The following is a 21,654-nucleotide window of genomic DNA, read 5'->3' as shown; positions in this document are numbered from 1 at the left end:
AGAGCAGCACAAACAGAACCAAACGAAAACCACTTATCCTTCAGCCCACATCTAAAGATCAAAACTGAAAACCAGCTTATACAGAATCATCGAATGGTTTGGGTTGGAAAGAACCTTAAGATCATCCAGTTCCAACCACCTGCAATGGGCAGGGACAGCTCACACTAGACCATGTCATCCAAGGCTCTGCCCAACCAGGCCTTGAACACTGCCAGGGATGGAGCATTTACTTCTCTAGGTACCCTGTGCCAGCACCTCAGCACCCTCACAGGGAAGAGCTTCTGCCTTACACCTAACCTGAACTTCCCCTGTTTCAGTTTGAACCCATCACCCCTTGTCCTACCGCTACAGTTCCTTATGAATAGTCCCTCTCCAGCATCCTTGTACCCCACTTCAGACACTGTCAGGCTGCTCTGAGGTCTCCACATGCTTCATTATTCCCCTTTTGAGGAAGCTAGGCTTTCAAAAAGGTCGGGATCTGGGCAAAATCCACAACTCCGGGTACCCCTGCACATGGAATTGAGAGCCAGGCTATGCACAGGCCAGTTAGGAACATGTTGCTCACCCCTTGGCTCTCATCACTCCTAGGATCACTTACCGAGCGATACTCATAGTAGATCTTATCAAACTCAGTGCCTCCAATTGTGACCTCTGGAATGAAGATGGGGACAGCTGAAGGATCCAGCACTCCATCTTTGTCCTGAACACTGCAGGGGAACCAAGAAGGAAAAGAAAGGAAAAGGAGAAGTTAGTCCACATCCTGCCCCAAAACGACATCAATTCTGAGTTGGATCAAATATTAAAGAACTCCCTTTTTTGTTAAGTACTTGTACAAGGTTTTGGCTCTTTCCTGGTTATGATGCATACTTAGTCCTCTTCCTCACACAGCTACTGTGTTTCTTCCCTTCACCCTTGCCTCCAGTTTGCTCCTGTTCCAACTTCTCCCTGCTTCTCTCTTCCCTCCCTGGAGACACTGTCATTCCTGGGAGCCTTATCCTTAGGGCACCTCTAAGCTTTCTGCTTTCCTAGAAAAGCAAAGGAAAAGCTGAATCCCACACACTATCTTGCTAAATCAACTTCATTTCATTCCCTCCTGTTTGATTAGCTAGCACACTGTACTCCTTTTCAGAGTTCATTTAAGGTGATGCTCTTCCCCAAATTCCCAGCCTAAATGGCAAGATGCTGAGGCAATGCCAGGGTTTGGAAGCAGTGCCTCCAGCATCTTCCCTGGCTCTAACTGGGAGAAGCTTGCTGCACCAAAACAGGTAACCGGGGTCACCAAAACTCCATCCTGCACAGCACCAGCCTTTTCAAATACCCCCCATTTAAGATGTCTGAGAAACTGCTAGAAAGCCACATTCTGCATTCTGGTGTTATACACAGAGCAACAGTGCCACCTGCATGTTTTGGGGGCAAAATACATCCATTTGCAGGCAATGGTGACCAAACTGAGCACTTGAAACTGCAAATTGCGCTGGGTTTGGTGAACGGCATTTACAAACACATACACACAATGCAAACACCCTCAGCAACACACACTTCATCATCTTGAAGCAATTCGTTGTTTTCCCCTAAATCCCAGCTTTTGGGACCTTATCGCACAGCACTGAAGAGTTTCAAGAGGTAAACTGTGTCTGCTAATGTAGCCTGATGGATAATCCACTGTAGATTATCCTACTACAGACAAATTAATAATGACATGCAATAATCTAGTAGAAACTGAGATAGGAGAAGGTAAATGCCCTTTTACAAGATCAGGACGAACACCAAAAAGGATTCCTATAAACTACCACATTAGCTATCTTCACCTACATTAAATGTGTATTTCACATATGCTGCAAGCAAAGGAAATGAGCCCTCCTCTGCCTCCTCTCCAATACAGCAAGAGCTCTTTTCATTAGCACTGGTCTTCCTGTTGGCCAATGCCAGCCTTCCCACCCCATGCCAGCTTGGAATAACCCAGAACAGCGATCTGATGATGCAATTGGTTTGAATTCTATATGCCAGCATCCTTCAGGAAGAGCAGCTTTGCCCCTACAAAGTCTCCTGTCCTGGGGTTCTGCTGAGAAGGTATCAGCTCTAATACTGCTGATTAACCTGGAACTAAAACAAACAGACCGCAGCAGAAAGCAGCCCTTCAGGTACCAGCCCTTTGTTCCCTAAGTGCAGGCAATCATAGAATCATAGAATAGTTTGGGTTGGAAAGCACCTTAAGATCATCTAGTTCCAACCTCCCTGCCATGGGCAGGGACACCCCACACTAAACCATGTCACCCAAGGGCTCAGTGCTTGAAGACCTCTCACTGAGCTCAGCCTTAACAGCACAGGCTGTGGCAAATCCACTCATCTCTCAGTGAATAAACATCTATAGCCTTTCTTCCCTGCCAAGTAGCAGCAGATGTTCTGGACCTTCCAAGTCTGTAGGAGAAAGCAGATGTGTCCAGGCATATATGAAGCAGAACTTGACACTAGTCTACCAGTCTACAATTAATCCATTCTTCCATGAATCTCAGCCAAAAGACAAGAGAGGCCAATTCCCAGGCATAATATACCTCAGATAATGATAAGGAGGGAAACCTGCTGCTCCTAAAACATTATTGCTCTCACAACCACTGCTTCCAAAGAAATCACTGCACCACAAAAAACATACAAACCTAGTGCAACCCAAGGGGGCTCCTCCACGTTCAGCTCTGCTCTGTACCTTAAGAAGTAACTTTGAACACTAACTGAAAGCACCACCCAAAGATACCTGCCACAACGTCTTCAACCACAGAGGCACATTGGCTTGCCAGAACTAATCCACTGCTCAGCAGGAAGTGTTTAAAGGCACCTTTATGTTTCCTTCATTTTCTCTCTCTCCCAGCACTAAATGAGCACTATTTATCCTTTTCTGGCACCTAACTGTGTTTTCTTGAAGCAGCTCTCCCCATGCAGCAGCACAGCTTCCCAGAGCATGCTTTACATACCCATAATATTATGTCACACTTCAAACTTAAAGAGCATGTAAGTGACGGCGTGATCCTAACGCTGTAGGAACATTAGATTTCAGCTCACGATCATCGCAACCATCCATAATCCTATTAGGAAAGGTTTTCCCCATTGCTACACAGGAATCACATTTGTAAAGTACACTTTAGCAATGGGTAACTCATCCCCAAAAGCATCCATCACACACCTCCTGCACACATTACTTTGAGCAGTGCACACATGAGAAGGTAGGAGGAACTGGGACTGATGCACTCCTGCATCTTTTTGGGAAGGAAGTCCTGTTTCCCTTCCAGGCAGCTTAGAGCATGCTGGCCCTGAAGAAACCTGCTAACACACCAATAGCTCAGCTTATTCTTCCACCTATGTACAAAACAATGTCCCAAGACTGCCTACCACTAAGGACATTGCAAAGGCTTCTGAAAAAGGAAGGGTAAAGGAAGCAGAGATTGAAAAGAAGAAGTAAAACAAACCGGTTAGCCAAACAAAGCACAGCTCACATAGCCTGAGCCATAATTTCTCAACTGATGATGTTGGCATAGTCACAAAGCCTGAAGTGACAATATACAGGATAAGAAAACCACTCTTCCTACCTAGAAGCATTCACTGGTCTGAGAGGCATAGACACAAAAACATATCTAGTTAAATCCTGCCTTTATACATTTTAGTAACTTGAGAAATAGCAAGTGAATCCCACTGGAAAACAGATGGTTCCCTTGCACACCTTGAAAGCAGGTTCTCACTAAGTGGTTGTTGTGTTCCAGGCTGGAATCTGATCGAGTGGGTGGCATTCATTCCTCTGCTATTCACGCCCTTATCAACTCAGCCACAGCTCCTCAACCACTGCCGCCGTCAGCTTCCCTGCCTCCCATGGGAAAGGTCCAACACATGGAAGTGAAGCCTGTCAGCATGTGATATACTCTCCATTTTACCCATGCTTGTGAGAGCAGGGGGAAGGAGAAATGCTCCTGACTTACGCCATGGCCACATAGAGCTGGGTGGGAGAGATGGAAGTGTTCAAGGCCAGATTGGACAGGGCTTGGAGCAAGCTGCTCTAGTGGAAGGTGTCCCTGCCTGTGGCAGGGGTTGGAACTGGATGAGCTTTAAGGTCCCTTCAACCCAAACCAGGCTGGGATTCTACGAAGGTGTTTTCAATGCTGCCAGAAGTTTTACAATTGCTTTACGAGATTTTGGAGTCTCCAGGACAAAGAGCTTCAAAAGTAAGTCCAATCCCCCTCTGGCAAGCAGAGTCCTGCTATCTGAAATCAGCACAGTCCTGCTATCTCAAATCAGCCAAGACAGACATTCACACATGGACACTTCTTCCCTTTGCTAAGCATGCTTGATGGCACAGTGAAACAGCACTGAAGGGTCACCCTCACTCGCTCTCATGCTTCCCTGTTGCAAGATTGCCTTTAACCAGGGCAAAATGTATAGGAAGGAAACAGGAGTCAGGCTCAGGGGTCAGCAATAGCTCCAAGAAGCTAAGCAAACGTTAAGAGAACTTAGACATTACAAGTTACTGCAGAAACAAGGCCCTTTAGTAATAACCTCAACATCTATTCCTTATGTCCCACCAAATACAATACTGGAGGATTTAATACACAGGGTTTGGGGCACACTTAATAGTTATTACTGAACACAATTGAACAGATGAGAATGGCAAGCTATTTGACAGCTAGATTGACCCTAAATGGAACTAGATTCCTACTTCATCAAGCTGAAACAAAGGCTAATACCAGCCTTTTTCTTTTGTTGATTAAATTAGTGGTGGCTGAAAAAAGCCAAAGATTTGCCCATATAAAATATGTTCTGCTCTAGCAAATTCCAAAGGAGCTTTGGGCAGATTTACTGTGGACCTGGCTGATGAAACAAGTCCAATGCAGTAAGGTCCCCCCATCAGCCTAGTAAAGTAACACAGGCAACATCACACCAACTACAGCTCTTCATTCCAAGCCACTGATTTTGTACTGCTTTGACAGATGCCCAATTTCACTGCCAAGGGCACAGACAAAAACATGCCTGAGACAGTACAGTGACAACAGAGGAACTCCTTGAATGGTTTCTGTTGGACTCAGCACTTGGAGAGAAAGGAATATCATGAAAAGCATCCTCTGGAAGATCCCTTCAGCTTCCATACACAAATATATACATGTTCAACCTTTTACCAAGTCATGTTATACACCACAAACACACTATTCTATTAGGGAAAGAGAGGGCAAGGCAGGAAGAGGAAAGGTATCATTGCGCAACTCAGGCTTATACAGGTTTGCCTTACCAGTTTAACTTACTTGCATTACCAAGTTAGTCAGAAACCCTGCTGGGGTCTGGTTTGGGCTGGAAGTGACCTTAAAGCTCATCCAGTTCCAACCCCCTGCCACGGGGCAGGGACACCTTCCACTAAAGCAGGTTGCTCCAAGCCCTGTCCAACCTGGCCTTGTCTCTGTGCACAGTAGACCCTATAAACACACAATGAAAAAGTTACTCTGACCCCTGCCCATTGATCAACCCCTTTGCCCAAAAATGCTGTAGCCAGCTGAAGGTCAAAGAGGCAAAAGTGACAACAGCCGAGGAGCACCAGAGTGGGATTACAACTGCAGCACCCTCTCATACAGAGCATATTGCTCCTCTGCCAAGCATCAGATGTGAGACAGCCCAAAGCAGCAGTGGGCTGTGCAAAACGATGAGGTCAGTGAAGGAAGCAATTGCAGATGAATACAATAAATACCGGGTGCAGCCTTCCAGGAAGGAACACCCACGAGAGGGCAGCATGTGCCAGCATATGGAACACACATCCATCAGGAGCATAGAGTCACAGAATGCTTTGTGTTGGAAGGGACCTTTAGAGCTCATCTGGTCCAACCCCCCTGCAGGGGGGACAGGGTCCCCTGCAGGGACATCTTCTACTAGATCAGGTTGCTCAGAACCACATCCAGCCTGGCCTGGAATGTCTACAGGGATGGGGCATCCACCACCTTTCTGAGCAACCTGTGCCAGGGTTTTACCACCCTCATTGTAAAGAATTCCTTCCTCACATCAACCTGAATCTCCCTCTCTTGGTTTAAAACCATCACCCCTCCTCCTTCTGCAACAGGCCCTGATAAAAAGTATCTCCTCATCTTTTCTTATAGGCCCCTTTTAACAGCTGAAAAGCTGCAATAATGTTTCCCCGGAGTGTTCTCCAGGCTGCACAACCCCAAATCTTCAGCCTTTCCTCATAGGTGATCCAATCCTCTGATTACTGTGGCCCTCTCCAACACATCCATGTCTTTCCTGTACTGAGGACTCCAAAGAGGACTGGCTCCATTCTCCAGATGGGGGCTCACTAGAGCAGAGGGGCAGAACCCCCTCCTTTACCTGCTGGCCATGCTCCTTTGGATGCAGCCCAAGATACCACTGGCTTTGTGGGCTGCAAGCACACACATGCTAAAATACCCCCAGTCTTTCCAAAAGGAAAAGTCCATGCAGGCATGGGGCAGCTACACATCTGCAGAGGGCTGTGAACCACAAGCTCTTGTCTACTTGGGCACTGGAATACTCAAGGAAAGGATCAGCCTGAAGGTGCATGAATTAGCACCCAAGTTTGGCATTTGATGCTTTGGGATTCAATTCCAACACTGAATCATGGAATAGTTTGAGCTGGAAAGGATGCTGAAGCTCTTCTAGTTCCAACCCCCTGCCACAGGCAGGAACACCTTCCACTAGAGCAGCTTGCTCCAAGCCCCTGTGTCCAACCTGGCCTTGAACACTGCCAGGGATGGGGCAGCCACAGCTTCTCTGGGCACCCTGTGCCAGCGCCTCAGCACCCTCACAGGGATGAGCAGGAAAGAGATGCAGTCCTCCAACTCCAAAATATGTTGAACCAAACCACTGATGTGTATGTAGAGAGCTCACACCTACACTTTCATCCATGTGTTCCAGCTAAAGCAACTGTAGAGGTGTACTGGTTTAAAATGCTTTTCTATGATCACCCAGGAACAGAAGTGCTCACAACAATACCTTCCTAAGGGCCACAGGTCACAGCACTGAGGAAATGCCTGGAGAGTTCTTGTGCTTTGTGAATGGGATGGAATCTGTTCCTCAAGAGTCTCTTGTCTGATTATCAGCAGCGGCAAAATGCCACAGCATATTATAGTGCCAAGCACCTATATAGTACAAAAGCCTGCTGTTATCACTGCTACCTTCTGACAGAAACCAAGTCAGAGTGCAGATAAAAGTACTCCTTTAAAAACTCAAGGCTTTCACTGTTTTCCCTGAGATCTGATGCTAAATCATGTGCAGTTCCTGAAAGACATCATACTTACTAAAGCCTCAAATGATGGAAAGAAACATCATCCTGCTCCAGCCATGGCCCCTTGTCAAACTTCAGGTACTCGATGTCTTCAACGACCTGGAATCAGTAAACAAAAGTCACATCTGAGAGGCGGTCTGATCATGAACATGATCATCAATGAACACGCCCCCCAAAATCAATGGAATGATCAAAATCTACTGTTCAGTCACCCAGCAAAACCACTTAGCTGCTAAAGCTGTATTGACAATGCCAATGTTTGGAGCTAACACATCATCTCCCAGTCGTATTTCTTCCCTGGGCAAGCACACAGAGGTCAGCACCGGAGTTGCTGGTGTCTTCAGCCTCAGCCAGCAGAGGAAGGCAGCAAATACATCACCTGAGAGGTGCCTTATTTCCAAGTACTTCCCTATTACCTTCTTCAAACTGCTGCTGGGGCTGAACGGAAAGACAAAAGGGACAGCCCCAATGCTAAGGTAGAATGAGAATGGGAAAAAGTCCAAATTTAACCATCTTGTGTTGCAAACGAAAACCACAGAATCAGAGAACGGTGATGGTTGGAAGAGACCTTAAAGCTCATCCAGCTCCAACTCCCTGCTACGGGCAGGTAACCCTTCACGAGAGCAGGTTGCTCCAAGCCCCTGTGTCCAACCTGGCCTTGAACACTGCCAGGGATGGGGCAGCCACAGCTTCTCTGGGCACCCTGGGCCAGCGCCTCAGCACCCTCACAGGGAAGAGCTTCTGCCTAAGAGCTCATCTCAGTCTCCCCTCTGGCAGGTTAAAGCCATTTCCCATGGCCTGTCCCTACAGGCCCTTGTCCCAAGCCCCTCTCCAGGTTTCCTGCAGCCCCTTTAGGCACTGGAGCTGCTCTCAGGTCTCCCCTTCAGGAGCCTTCTCTTCTCCAGGCTGAACCAGCCCAGCTCTCTCAGCCTGGCTCCAGAGCAGAGCTGCTCCAGCCCTCCCAGCATCTCCATGGTCTCCTCTGGACTCACTCCAACAGCTCCACGTCCCTCTTGTGCTGTTGCCTCAGAGCTGGATCAGGACTGCAGGGGGCATCTCCCTAGAGTGCAGCAGAAGGGCAGAATCTCCTCCATGACCTGCTGCTTACACTAAGTAAAACCCATCATGCTACATAAGAAACCTGTTTATTGTTTTGTTCTGTTCCAACAAGGTTGTAGAGCAATCATGGCAACTGCTTCTTGTGTTGCTGTGTGTGGTTTGCAGCACAGAACCTGAGGCATGTTTCAGGCTGGAAAACTTAAACACCTTGAAAGCAGCCATCCAAAGGCTCACAGTTTCATCACTCATCAGGACCTACCCATGCATGCACCTCGAGCAGAAAGGCAAAACTGCCAGCTCAGCACTCAGAACCATTCAAACATAGAACACCAGCTCAGCAAATCATTCCTTCAGCATCTCCAAGCTTTTCAATCCCATGTTTGAGCTTCATTTACAGCTTGGCTCCATTGGAAAACAGACCTTTGCTGGTTCACTGGGAAACTGCTTCACACGAGCCTGAGGTTATCAAACACAACTGAGTAGATATGAAGGAAACCTGAACTAGTATTGGGATGATGCAATGCACAATGAGGTGCAGATACTACATAGAAGCCACTTGGGAAGGAGCAGGTTGCTACAGCTCCAAACATCACTTTTCAGAGGCCTTTTCCAGAAGGAAGGGATAAACCAAGGAGGTCAGGACCAAAATCCTGATAACACATTGTGAACACATTAATGACAAGTAAGCAGACACCAGGAATACAGTGAGTGACAAAAAAAGAAATGAAAAATGCTATTCTTGACTGTACGTTAAGTCCACTATAATTATTCCCTGCAATCACAGCAAACACTAAATGCCATCTATTACCACTTCAAAGGCAAGAACAAAGCGCTATTACAAAGTAGGTTTGACTATAAAGGTCCACTTTATTACCAGTATTGGTTTTATGGTAAGAAATAACAGCTTAGAGCTATGACTGCATTAGCATTTTCCTTGAGGTATTGTATTTCTTAAATGCTAATTTTGCTGATAAAGACTTGAAAAACCTATGGTTGACATGACATCACCAAAAAAGGAAAGTTTCAGGCAAGTACAGATGTTCTTTAGCCATTTTTGATGTCTTACCAAGAGGCAAAGTCGCAAATCAGATGCTGGAGCTGAAAGCACAGGAAATGTAATTTCACATAAAGTAAAAAGCCAATGACAAAACTACCCATTGATGGAAAAGTCCCAGACTGGCTTGGTTTGGAAGGAACCTTAAAGCTCATCCAGTTCCAACCCCCTGCCACAGGCAGGGACCCCTTCCACTAGAGCAGCTTGCTCCAAGCCCCTGTGTCCAACCTGGCCTTGAACACTGCCAGGGATGGGGCAGCCACAGCTTCTCTGGGCACCCTGGGCCAGCGCCTCAGCACCCTCACAGGGAAGAGCTTCTGCCTAAGAGCTCATCTCAGTCTCCCCTGTTCTGGCAGGTTAAAGCCATTCCCTTGTCCTGTCCCTACATTCCTTGTCTAAAGCCTCTCTCTAGCTTTCTTGTAGCCCCCCTTTATGCACTGGAGCTGCTCTAAGGTCTCCTCTTGAGGAGCCTTCTCTTCTCCAGGCTGAACCAGTCCAGACCTCACAGCCTGGCTCCAGAGCAGAGCTGCTCCAGCCCTCGGGGCGTATTTGTGGCCCTTCTCTGAACTCACTCTAACACACACCTCTCTTGCGTTGGGGGCTAGACCTAAAGCAATATAACCAGCCTCATATTTCTCTTCCCCTCTGACAGAGGTAAGGAGAGCATGAAGTGGACTCTAGAAGGATTATCAGTTTTCAAACAAGAAACAGAGGATAAAAATACTAAAACCAGCAAGACATATCTGAAAAGGTATTTTTAGTGCAAGCTGACATCCTTATTGCTACTGCAGAATTCAAGTAGGGATTCACAATGGAGCATTCATCCCTAGAACTGAAATGGGACCACTACAAACCTGCCCACAATTACACAAAGCTTGTTGCTCTTAACAGCAGAGGACAGCAGCTACAGAGAAAAGTTAACAGTGGAGAAGCAAAAAGCTTCTGTTACCATTAGTAACTCTCCATAAGCAAGAATGTTTGCTGAAATAAGGGAAACGTATTACACCTACTTCAAAAACTTAAGACACTTACGTAGGCGGAAGCATTGATATCATGTAAATCCTGCCACGTAAGTGATGGCTTATTTCTAGCAGTGAGAAGGCAATTTATCTGGCTTGGTCCAGGGCTAAAGTGCGTGGCAAAACCATTTGGAGACAGAATAGCAGTTTAGATACCATGTGCTACGTCATACAGATGAATGATCCAAGGTTACAGAGCTAGTAACAGCTCTGGATATCCAGCTCTTTGCTATAACCAAATCACGAGTAGCTTTTAGATAACAACAGCTACCTTATCATATAGGAACCTCTGCACCAACCCGGATCATAGGAAGCTGCACAATGACAGAAGCCAAGACAGACCTTAGACTGGAAGACAAAGTCTCAGTTGAATGCTGGGGGTGACTCACCTCTTTGCATTATGTCCTCTTTACATTTCAGTCTTAAAAGTTTAACAACTAATTGTTATACACAGCAAACTCTTACCTTCTCCACATCCTCTGCCTCACTTGCTGTGTACTGCAGAACTTCACTGGTCTCACTGCAAAGAGGAGAAAGAGTGAATCGCCCTGATCTCATTGCTCTACCCATCCTCTCCCCCTGCTCCAAAATGAAGCAGAAATGAAGTGAAAAGGCCCACACACAGAACCAGAATCATTATTTCAGAGTGCTTATAGAGGTCTTGCCACTGAATTCCTGTCAGACCTGTAAGCTGCTTCTTTCCTGGTGGAAAATTGCTTTTAAAGAACAAATGGCTTATGGTACCTACAGAGTTTCAGTTCAAACTTGAAAATTAATCAAAATCCCACCTATTTCTTTGTTTCCATTTCACTACTGGGGATAACTGGCCCCAATTACAATTCCCAATCTGTTTGAGGCCAAGTGAAACTTTCAACCAGTCTAACTCCAAACTTCCATAGACCTTCTTTTTTAAAAGCACATTAATACCTGGGGGTAATTTTTAAGAGAAGAATAGCTTCATTCATCATTATTTACCATGACTGAGCTACCTCAACCACTATTACAGCAGGCAGCAGGATCTGTAAGTATAAGAACACTTAAAACAGGTAAGAGCTTCCTGGTTACATGATTATTTTCTTATTCATACAGCACGGAAGAGTCACTTGCAGAGCAGAGCCACAACAGGAGCTCCTATATGAACATATTTCACTACTACATACTTAGAGGCACCCTCAGTAACATGAAAGCTCATCCAGTTCCAACCCCCTGCCACGGGCAGGGACCCCTTCCACTGGAGCAGCTTGCTCCAAGCCCCTGTGTCCAACCTGGCCTTGAACACTGCCAGGGATGGGGCAGCCACAGCTTCTCTGGGCACCCTGGGCCAGCGCCTCAGCACCCTCACAGGGAAGAGCTTCTGCCTAAGAGCTCAGCTCAGTCTCCCCTCTGGCAGGTTCAAGCCATTCCCCTTGGCCTGTCCCTACAGGCTCTTGTCCCAAGCCCCTCTCCAGGCTTCCTGTAGCCCCTTTAGGCACTGGAGCTGCTCTAAGGTCTCCACTTAAGAAGCCTTCTCCTCTTCAGGCTGAACCAGCCCAGCTCTTTCAGCCTGGCTCCAGAGCAGAGCTGCTCCAAAACCTGCTCCAAGAGTTGATCCCAAACCTGCACCAGTTGCTCTGGAAAACCTTTCCTTTAGCTAACAAAAACTGAAGAGAAAATAAAATAGCTGCCAAATATGCAGCAGAGCAGACACCACACTGAAAAGCTGAAGAGCATGGAGACTGCTGCTTAGCCCAGGCACTCCCAAGTTCAATCACATTAAAGCCAGCAACCTTGGTTGCTCTAAGTAGTCACAGTATCAAACAACCCATAATTGCAGCACGCCAAACTAGTTCCTGGTCTGCATGAACACTTGTCAGTCAAAACTGCCCTGATAAGAAAGTTCATTTATAATCACTTGATTTCAGCTCTTGCTTTGACTCTGCAGCTTCTTAGAGCTTTCATTAAGAGCAAAGAGCTGCTCAGTGGAGGCAGTATTGGATATGAAAGAGAACATTAGGAATCTTAAGGCTTTGGTCCAGGAAAGCCTATTTTAATCAGATTTTGGTTATCCTCAAGAGTTACAGAATCAAATACTTCTTAGTCTGCTCAAAGACTAACAGCCTTTAGATCACTTCGGCAAACAAACAGTTAAAGACAGTTGAAGCTTGGATATATTCATCCAATAAACAAGCCAACAGTGAGGTCCAGAGACACACAAAGCTGAAGCTTCACACCATCACAACTCCCCTACATCAAGAGGGCAGAGGCATCCTTCAGATCCAAGCACAAAGATTGATCTGACAAGCTCCTGCGAGCCCATCTGCTGAGGAGGGTGCCGACCAGAGGGTGTTTGCTTTCCAAGTGTACTGACCATGCAGAGACAGAGGGGAAAGAGTTGAAATCACAGCAGGACCAGCTCTAGCTTTAGCCTCGTGCAACACCACTTGATTTGATTCAAAGAACAAGCAGCATTTTGCTCCTCACCAATACATTCAAACCAGTTCTCCCCTAAGGGCAATGACAGACTCAAGACTTCCCACCCTTCCTCTCCATCCTTAGCCTCCATCATTCCCTTCTGAGAGCCATGTGCTGGCTGCTAATACACTGGGATGCAGCTGACCATACATCACACCGCCTTGTGTGAATGACAACTTCTGTACAAGGTTATTCAGTCAGCTGCTGACAGTGCAGTTAAACTGGGAGATGGAGCAAGAAAGCAAGCGGGAAACAAGCAGGCCACAACATACCCAAAGATCTACTTACACCTAAGTGTAACTCAGTCAGCTTCATGCGCACATGAACCTTGAGTGATTACAGATTGTTTTCACGTATAGTAGGCCTAGCTCTGTGACCTGTAAGAGTTTCCCTTCCAGAAATCCATTTGTTTAGGAATTTAGGATTATTTGATTACGGATAGAGCTCTTTCATAACAATTGGGAGAGCTGGCAAACTGTAATAGTCTCATCTCAAGTTCACAGAGCACACATTCTAACAGGGAAGCAAGAGAAAGCCAGGGGAGCTCAGAGCAGAGCACCTTTAGTCTCTCAGAATGGGTAGCACTGTAGTCTTTACTTACCAGCACTAAAGAATCCATCAAACGCTTTTCAATGCAGAAGGCTATCATGGGTATGCCTCAGGAGGTGGAGAACCAATGCTAGAAAAGGGAACAGTCCCTTCCCTGGTAAACTTCTTCCTATTCCTTCATACCACTACCAAGAAACCAGCCAAAGCTATGCCAACTGAAAGGAGGTTTTAGGACAGAAAACATCCGAACTCTCCCAAAAGACCTTGGATTTCATCACACTCTAAGGTCATGCAAACACCCAGCTATAGCTATGGCATTTTGGACATCGTGCCACGAAAGCATTCCAACCACTCCTGCAAGCTAACAGAATGAAAGGTACTGATGCCAAACACATGCTGAGTGCTGTCAAGAGACAGAACTTGGTTTTGCCGAGCAAACAGACCAGCTTTGCTCCTGCAGTGCTCTTTTAACTATGAACAAGTAGATGCTTCTTTGTACCCAACTCTGTGACAGCAAAGTTGCAATGTTCCAATGTTCCAAGCCAGCAGGATGACACCTTACTGCAGATGAGGGCTCCTTAGCTTTGAACCATATAGATCAATGAAATCCAATCCATTTACTATTGCACAACACTTTCCCCACTCTGAACCCATTAAGAAACAAAGCACTATTTTAGAAGGCTCACACCTAAAATGACTTCATTTTTAAGCTTCCAACCTTGTAACAGTGGCATCAGGCTTCCCAGTGCCAGAGGTAACTACACACAAGAACACAGAGTTGATGCCAGGAATGTGATACCACATCACTAAGAAATAACACTGTACATGGCACAAGGAGGATTTCTCACATGACATGAGTTGACTTACTTCCATTGGCAGAGATCTGAGGATCTGCACATGTGTTACTCGAAGACATAAGAGACAAAACATTCAGGTTTGCTCACCTGATCTCTGGTAAGAAGGTTTTCTTGTAAGCATCCTCAATGTGCTGGAGATAGGAAGGAGACACCTTCTTCTCATATGGCTAAAAAAGAAACAGAAAAGGTTGTAAAATGAGTCTTCTTTCTTTTCCAACCAGTACAGACACCAGCCTAAGCAGAAAGTGCTGCTATACCAGCTTGCCCTGTATTAGCAGTCAAACATCCAAGTGAACCACATACACGTTAATGGGCATTAGGAGAATGGAGACATTTGGAGTGTTCAGAATCTCTTATGTGGCACTAAATATTGAAAGTGCCCTAAACCACAAGGCAGTCTGTGTTAATCACTGCTTTGCCCTGCACTGCTACAGCCATGGTTTGAATGATTAGCCATAGGAGTATGATCCTTCTTATATGCTTGTGAATCTAGAAAGGGAAAAGCAGGTTCAAGGGAAGAATGTCAAAATGAAAAGGTTTCTTCCAATTTCAGCCTGTAACAGGAAACATCTCATTTTCCTTGAGATCACATAAGAGAACCATACATCACCAGCATCAAAAATATCAGCTTTCTAAGGCCTGAGCAACTCTACCTACCTGCATGCTCAAAGAAGTCATAGCCAGAAAACTGAAGACTCTCAGTTTGCCTTTCCAATAAGAGGGCAAATGTGCCCTTGGAGCAGCTTCCAGTGCCTAAAGGGGCCAGAGGAGTGGGCAAGCACCTCCTTCAAAAGCTTTTCTTTTAATTGCACGGATATCATACCTACTATCAAACAGTTTCTCTCTACACACTGTAGTTTAATGCTGCATTTGCAAAATACCAAGAATTTCTCTAATCTACCGTGTATTCCTTCAATTCAATCCTAAAACTTAAGTACATTTCCTGCTTGAAATGCTCATCCAAGATGCCCATCATGTTGGAATGATCTGTGTCTGTGAGTTGGCTTTTCTTTTTCCACTGCTCTGCAACAACAGCATACTGAATACCCAAGACGCCATCCACTGAGAAAGCAGAATTCCCCCAATACCAGCCTCAAACAAGCACTTCAGTCTTTAGCAATGCCACTGACCCAAAAAGTTACACCAGCAATTTCTGCCTAAAGGTCTCAAAATTGCCATCAAAACTTGTGTTCACAAGAGCAAAGAACTCCCAGGTCCATCAAATCCCAGACTGCTTTGGGTTGAAAGGGACCTTTAAAGCTCAATCAGTTCCAACCCTCTGACACGGGCAGGGACCCCTTCCACTAGAGCAGCTTGCTCCAAGCCTGTGTCCAACCTGGCCTTGAACACTGCCAGGGATGGGGCAGCCACAGCTTCTCTGGGCACCCTGTGCCAGCGCCTCAGCACCCTCACAGGGAAGAGTTTTCAAACAAACAGCTTTCCAACACAGGGTTTTCAGACATTAACGTGTGGGTCACTTGTGATCAGCAAATCCAGTTCATTTTCTGAGATGAAGAAAATTATGGCTTGGTGCTTTTGTGTTAACACAGCAAAACAACCCATTTCAAACTTAAAACTAACGTTCTACAGGTATTCCATGAGACAGAAAATGCAGGGTGCTTTTTGGCTAGTGTAATAAAATGATCCTTGTTAGGGCGAGCTTGTAGCAGTTTGGTTTGCAGTTTCCTGCTCATTTAAGAGGGAAGCTGGTGATTGCTGAAGTGAATTCAAAGCCATAAATGTAAGGCTGCCCTTGCTGCTTCATTATCTGCGTGGCTGGAGTTGCTTAGTTTGCTGCTTGAGTGATTCTGCCCTTCTGCCCTCCAGTAGTTTAGACAATGACTGAATGTGTCTGCTTCAATGAACAAGATATTGCTCCTGATGGGAAAATCATAGCTTTTCAATTTTAGCAACTTCAGTAACAGAAGATGCTCTGAGGGCTGGAGCCTCTGCTCTCTTTCGAGCCAGGCTGAGAGAGCTGAGCTGGCTCAGCCTGGAGAAGAGAAAGCTACTGTAAGACCTTAAAGCAGCTCCCATTGCCTAAAGGGGCTACAGGAAACCTGGAGAGGGGCTTTGGACAAGGGCCTGTAGGGACAGGACAAGGCTTTAACCTGCCAGAACAGGGGAGATTGAGATGAGCTCTTAGGCAGAAGCTCTTCCCTGTGAGGGTGCTGAGGCGCTGGCCCAGGGTGCCCAGAGAAGCTGTGGCTGCCCCATCCCTGGCACTGTTCAAGGCCAGGTTGGACACAGGGGCTTGGAGCAAGCTGCTCTAGTGGAAGGTGTCCCTGTCCATGGCAGCAGTTGGAGCTGAATGAGCTTTAAGGTCCCTTTCAACCCAAACCATTCTCTGATTCTGTAAAACCCCACAGGACTTAAGCACAAGGGCACAACTACAAACAGACAGTAACAGGCAGTAGTATCAGCAAGAGGTAAAATTACCTCGCCTTTCTCTTGAATCCTCTTCTGCACCTCTGGAACAGGTACATCTATGTAAATGACCAAGTGAGGTGGCAGGAATTCACAAATGCTGATCTCTTTGATCTCCTTGTAGTGATCAAGGCCTATATAAAGAACAAAACCAAACACACTGCAGAGCTAAAGGCAACCCATCTGAAGAGTCACTGCAAATGAGGACAAGTGCAATAGGAACAGCATTAAAATTATAACCTACTGCGTTATGAATCTACAGTCATTTTTGGAGTGGTTTTTGTTGCCTGTGCAGACCACAGAGCTATTGAGCAACAGCAGACCTCCTCTCCAAAACCACAACCACCAGACCCCGCTTTGGAGGACAGAAGTAGAGTACCTCACCTTCCCATGCAGAAAAATGGATCTAAAGAGGAATAGGTTGGGTCTATGCAACTGGGTGGTTCTACCATATAGAGACAACTCCTCTTCCCCACAGTCCTGCATCCAGCTCTGGGGCCCCCAACATAGGAAGCACATGGAGCTGTCGGAGTGAGTCCCCTCCAGACAGACCTTAGAATAGCTCCAGTGCCTAAAGGGGTTATAGGAAAGCTGGAGAGGGGCTTTGGACAAGGGCCTGTAGGGGCAGGACAAGGGGAATGGCTTTAACCTGCCAGAACAGGGGAGATTGAGATGAGCTCTTAGGCAGAAGCTCTTCCCTGTGAGGGTGCTGAGGCGCTGGCCCAGGGTGCCCAGAGAAGCTGTGGCTGCCCCATCCCTGGCAGTGTTCAAGGCCAGGTTGGACACAGGGGCTTGGAGCAAGCTGCTCCAGTGGAAGGGGTCCCTGCCTGTGGCAGGGGCTGGCACTGGATGAGTTTTATGGCCCCTTCCAGCCTAAAACATCCTGTGATTTTATGACAAGCAAAACCAAAGTGTTGAATAAAGTCTCATGGCTTGAGATTAGTCCTTGATGCCTGCAACTGCAAGATGCTAAGCACCTTATGAACAACTCTGAATGTTTAAAAGGAGTCCATCTTCCCAGCAGGCATTCTTATTTCTTTTTGAAGAACTGACTTACCACACTTCAGAGATGAGTGCAAGGAACTTACATCGCTTGTGGATATAGCCTTGTTTGAACATTGCATTCAAGAACACAAAGTCGCTGTAGGGAGAGCGCTCCAACACCACACCTTGTCCTGCAATGGAAGGGAGCTTCCAGTCAGCACGGCTCAAAGAGATGGAAAATTAGAGACAGTACTGCTCTTACAGTCTATTTTCTGAATGCCTTTGTTAAACAAAACAGAAGAACAAGGTTTTGGCTCACAGAAACTTACTGGGTACGTGTGTGGACCATGCCTGTCTCACCCATGTATTCTCCTTCTGTGCCCATCAGAAGTACTACTCTATATAAGGAGTACATTTATGTATGTGCCTGAAACTTTCGACCCTTTTCAGAAAACATTTATTAAAGCACAAGCAGCAGGTAAGTCACTGTTGGCACAGGAAATCTTTTTGCACAACAAGACATTCAAATTACAACAATGCAATGACAATGTAGTACTTAATGGAAACCAGAAGACTGAACCAAAGACACCATCAGGAACCAAGCCTAGGGAAAGGTTTAGAAGGGCTGTACAACCCACAGCTATCCTGGCACATTTAAAATGCCTTTCTGAAAATCAAGATCAGGGATTGAGCTTTATTTCCCAGAGGAGGCCACAAGGATGCTCAGGGGCTGGAGCACCTCTCATATGAAGACAGACTGAGAAAACTGGAGCTGTTCAGCCTGGAGAAGAGAACCCTCCACACAGCAGGGGGTTGGAATTGCATGATCTTAAGGTCCTTTCCAACCCAATCCAGTCTATGATTGCCAAAGAACTAATTAAATTGGTAACTGACATTTCCTTTGCTAGAAAGGACATAAAATACCTTCTAACAGACAATGTGCAAGATGGTTTTCTAAATGGGCTGTTAACTTGTACGGGGGGGGATATAAAAAGCTTAAGAATATGAGAGCCTTTCATTTTAAAATGCAGATCACAGAATCATGGAATGGTTTGGGTTGGAAGGGACCCGACTCAGAGCTTATCCAGTTCCAATCCCCTGCCACGGGCAGGGATGCCTTCCATTAGAGCAGGTTGCTCCAAGCCCCATCCAACCTGGCCTTGAACACTGTCAGGTATGGGGCAGCCACAGATTCTCTTGGGCACCCCGTGCCATCGCCTCAGCACCCTCACAGGGAAGAGCTTCTGCCTTATCTCCAACCTGAACTTCCCCTGTTTCAGTTTGAACCCATCACCCCTTGTCTTATCACTACAATTCCTGACAAAGAGTCCCTCTCTGCATCCTTGTAGCCCCCTTCAGACAATGGAAGCTACTAGCAAAGCCCTTCAAAGCAGCTTACTCACACTTTGTACTCAGAAGTTAGTTTAGAACTGGAGTTTATCTACTGTGAAGTCTAACCTGTGCTCAGCAGATGCTCCAAGGCATCAGCATACTGCAAAACACGATTGCCAAACAGCCACGCCTGCAGCCGATACGAGTGTCCATCGGAGCATTTGGGGTCATTGTAAAACCTCTCCAGGTTACAGAAACCATTAAACTTCTCAGGCAGCAGTGTTCCATCTCCTGTGATCCTGTTCAGGTAATGGATGTCAGCTTCTGGGAAATATTTCATGCCTGACAAAACAGAAACCACCACATCAGAAATAGTCTTTTACAGCAAGAATCTATTCACTTGGTTAAAATGAAAGGCTGGGACTTGAAACAGCTCTTGACAACAGCCCAAAATCCTTTGGTCAATCACATCATGGAGGGCAGACAAACCCTTATTTGAACTATTGTCACCTTCCGCCTCACCAGTGACAGCTGAGCTATGCTCTAAACCAACGCTTTTTGCCACCCGTCCTCTGATCGCCCTGATGCTCTGCAAAGACCCATGCAGAAAAGCCCACCTCTCAAGGAGCTCAGTGAGACAAGTATCCCACAGATGCAACAAACAACCTGTTGTCATGTAAAGCCTCACCAACATTCTCTTCTCCCTGTAACCACAAGCCTTCCACATGAACTGTGGCATTCCCTAAGAATTTGCTAGTCAAGAACTGCTGGTTCAGTGAACTTGTTTTACACAAAAATCCTACCATTAAATCCTATTAGTTGTTCAAGAAATAAGCCAAAGCAGTACCTAGTTTTTCTGCTATCTGTTGTGCAAGCTTGCCCTTCCCAGAAGATAAGTTCCCCTCCACTGTAAAGACCTTGCTGGATTCAGTGAACTTCTTTGTAGCTCTGTCTCCCAACATATAAGCCAGCCACCCATACTCCAGGTTCTGCACGGGGCTGAGATGGATTCTTGCCTGAAAGAAAACACAAACAATAGAGCATGTTTCAGTTTTCTCACCTCAAAAGCGCGGCTTTTGCAGCCCTTCTGCAGGAGGATAAACACTCACACACCTAAGACAAGGGGCTTTCATACAGGAAGTTAGTGCTGCCACCTCAGCTTAGCAGCTGAGACTGTATTTAGGCTGAGAAGCTCTTTACGAACAGGTGAGAACAACCACTTCCAGTGCTTTTTAAACCTGAAGCCAGAACTCTGCTCTGGAACCTACCCAATGACTGAGAGTCCCCAGGCTTACTGAAGGCCATGGATACACGATGTGACCTCCATTCTCAAGGGAAATACTGCAGTAGGCTTTCGCTTGTATTCTTGCTTGTTGGTGGGTGTATGTTAACAACAAACCTTCTCCCAGTCTCTCAGGAGGGTTACAGCTTCAGTTCTGCACAACACAGCTCCTTATGAGTGGAAACACATATCCACCTGACCTGTAAACCTGGCCCTGCTCAGCAATGCCACCCTCGTAACAACCAAATAACCCTTCTTCTAAGCAATGTAAAGGCCTCACTTACACACGAGCTTTTACTGCATATTCTGCTTACACCGAAGACCCCATTCACCAGCTAAAAGTCACCACGCTCCACTCTAGGCATTACCTTATGTCTTCACCTTAAACCTGAACGAGGGGAACGTCCCCTCCTCACGGGCACCTCCACAGCAGAACCAGCCCCACAGACACGGCCCCCCGGGAGCCGCAATCCCGCTCCTCCGGAGGCCGAACCGGCGCCACCACCACAGACCGCCGGCAGCCGCCATCCCCGCGGTGGGGGCACCCCAAGGTGAGCCCTTCCGCAGGCCGCAGCGGCCATGGCAGCCGCACAGAGCGCAGGAACCACCCCTACCCGCCCCGGCCCCGCTCACCGCCGGTAGCACAGCGCTTCCCGGGCGGCCCCGGGCGGCGGCAGCCGCGGCAGGGCGCAGCTTCCCCAGCCACAAGGACATGGCGGCGGCGCTGAGCGGACGCGGCCCGCCTCGGCGCGACGGGAAGGGAGGGCGCAGGAGGATGACGTCAGGGAAGAGAGGCGGAGCGTAAGCGCCACGGCCACGCCCCCGCACTGCAGACCACGCCCCCATCCCATAGGCCACGCCCCCTCGGCAGCAGCCCTGCCTGCCCTGGCTCTGCAGGCAGGGATCAGGCAGAACGAGGGGCATCCTCTCCTATCCCAGCCTCTCCTGGATGCTGTGCCCGGCAAACCGTAACATCCCCGTGTCCAGGATCACAGGATCATGGAACGGTTTGGGTTGGAAAGGACCTTAGAGCTCATCCAGTTCCACTGGAGCAACCTGCTCTAAGGGGAGGTGTCCCTGCACATAACAGGGGGTTGGAACTGGATGAGCTTTAAGGTCCCTTCAACCCAAAGCATTCCATGGTTCAGTGTTGGAATTGAATCCCAAAGCATCAAATGCCAAGCTCGGGTGCTAATTCATGCACCTTCAAGCTGACCCTTTCCTTGAGTATTCCAATGCCCAAGTAGGCAAGAGCTTGCGTTTCCCAGCCCTCTGGCTTGGGAACTTCTTCCCAAGGTCTAACCTAAATCTTGCCATCGAGTCTTGTTAAACCACTGTCACATTCACTATCAAACTGTGTTAAA

At 47.0% G+C, this 21,654-nt stretch overlaps 1 protein-coding gene across 2 annotated transcripts in view; it reads right to left on the bottom strand.

Moving 5' to 3' along the window:
* Positions 1-21,050, bottom strand: part of NDUFA10 (NADH:ubiquinone oxidoreductase subunit A10) — a 34,343-nt gene extending 13,293 nt beyond the window's left edge. The window contains exons 1-9 of one of the 2 annotated variants that reach the window (XM_080632111.1): positions 20,924-21,050; positions 19,856-20,024; positions 19,135-19,350; positions 17,781-17,867; positions 16,705-16,826; positions 14,353-14,432; positions 10,874-10,928; positions 7,290-7,375; positions 599-707 (exon numbers count right to left, since the gene is read on the bottom strand). In XM_080632111.1, the coding sequence (XP_080488237.1) occupies positions 599-707; positions 7,290-7,375; positions 10,874-10,928; positions 14,353-14,432; positions 16,705-16,826; positions 17,781-17,867; positions 19,135-19,350; positions 19,856-20,024; positions 20,924-21,004 (1,005 nt within the window). In that variant the 5' untranslated portion in view covers positions 21,005-21,050. Of the gene's footprint in view, positions 1-598; positions 708-7,289; positions 7,376-10,873; positions 10,929-14,352; positions 14,433-16,704; positions 16,827-17,780; positions 17,868-19,134; positions 19,351-19,855; positions 20,025-20,658; positions 20,857-20,923 lie in introns of those variants that run through there. The other variant, XM_080632112.1, reaches the window with a different exon arrangement.
* Between the last annotated feature and the right edge of the window lie 604 nt (positions 21,051-21,654).

This window comes from Psittacula echo (genome assembly GCF_963264785.1).
Source record: "Psittacula echo genome assembly, chromosome: 20".
In the NCBI taxonomy this organism is placed as follows: Eukaryota; Metazoa; Chordata; class Aves; order Psittaciformes; family Psittacidae; genus Psittacula; species Psittacula echo.
Note: the sequence above shows the minus strand (reverse complement) of the source record. Positions and strands in the feature narration are given on the sequence as shown.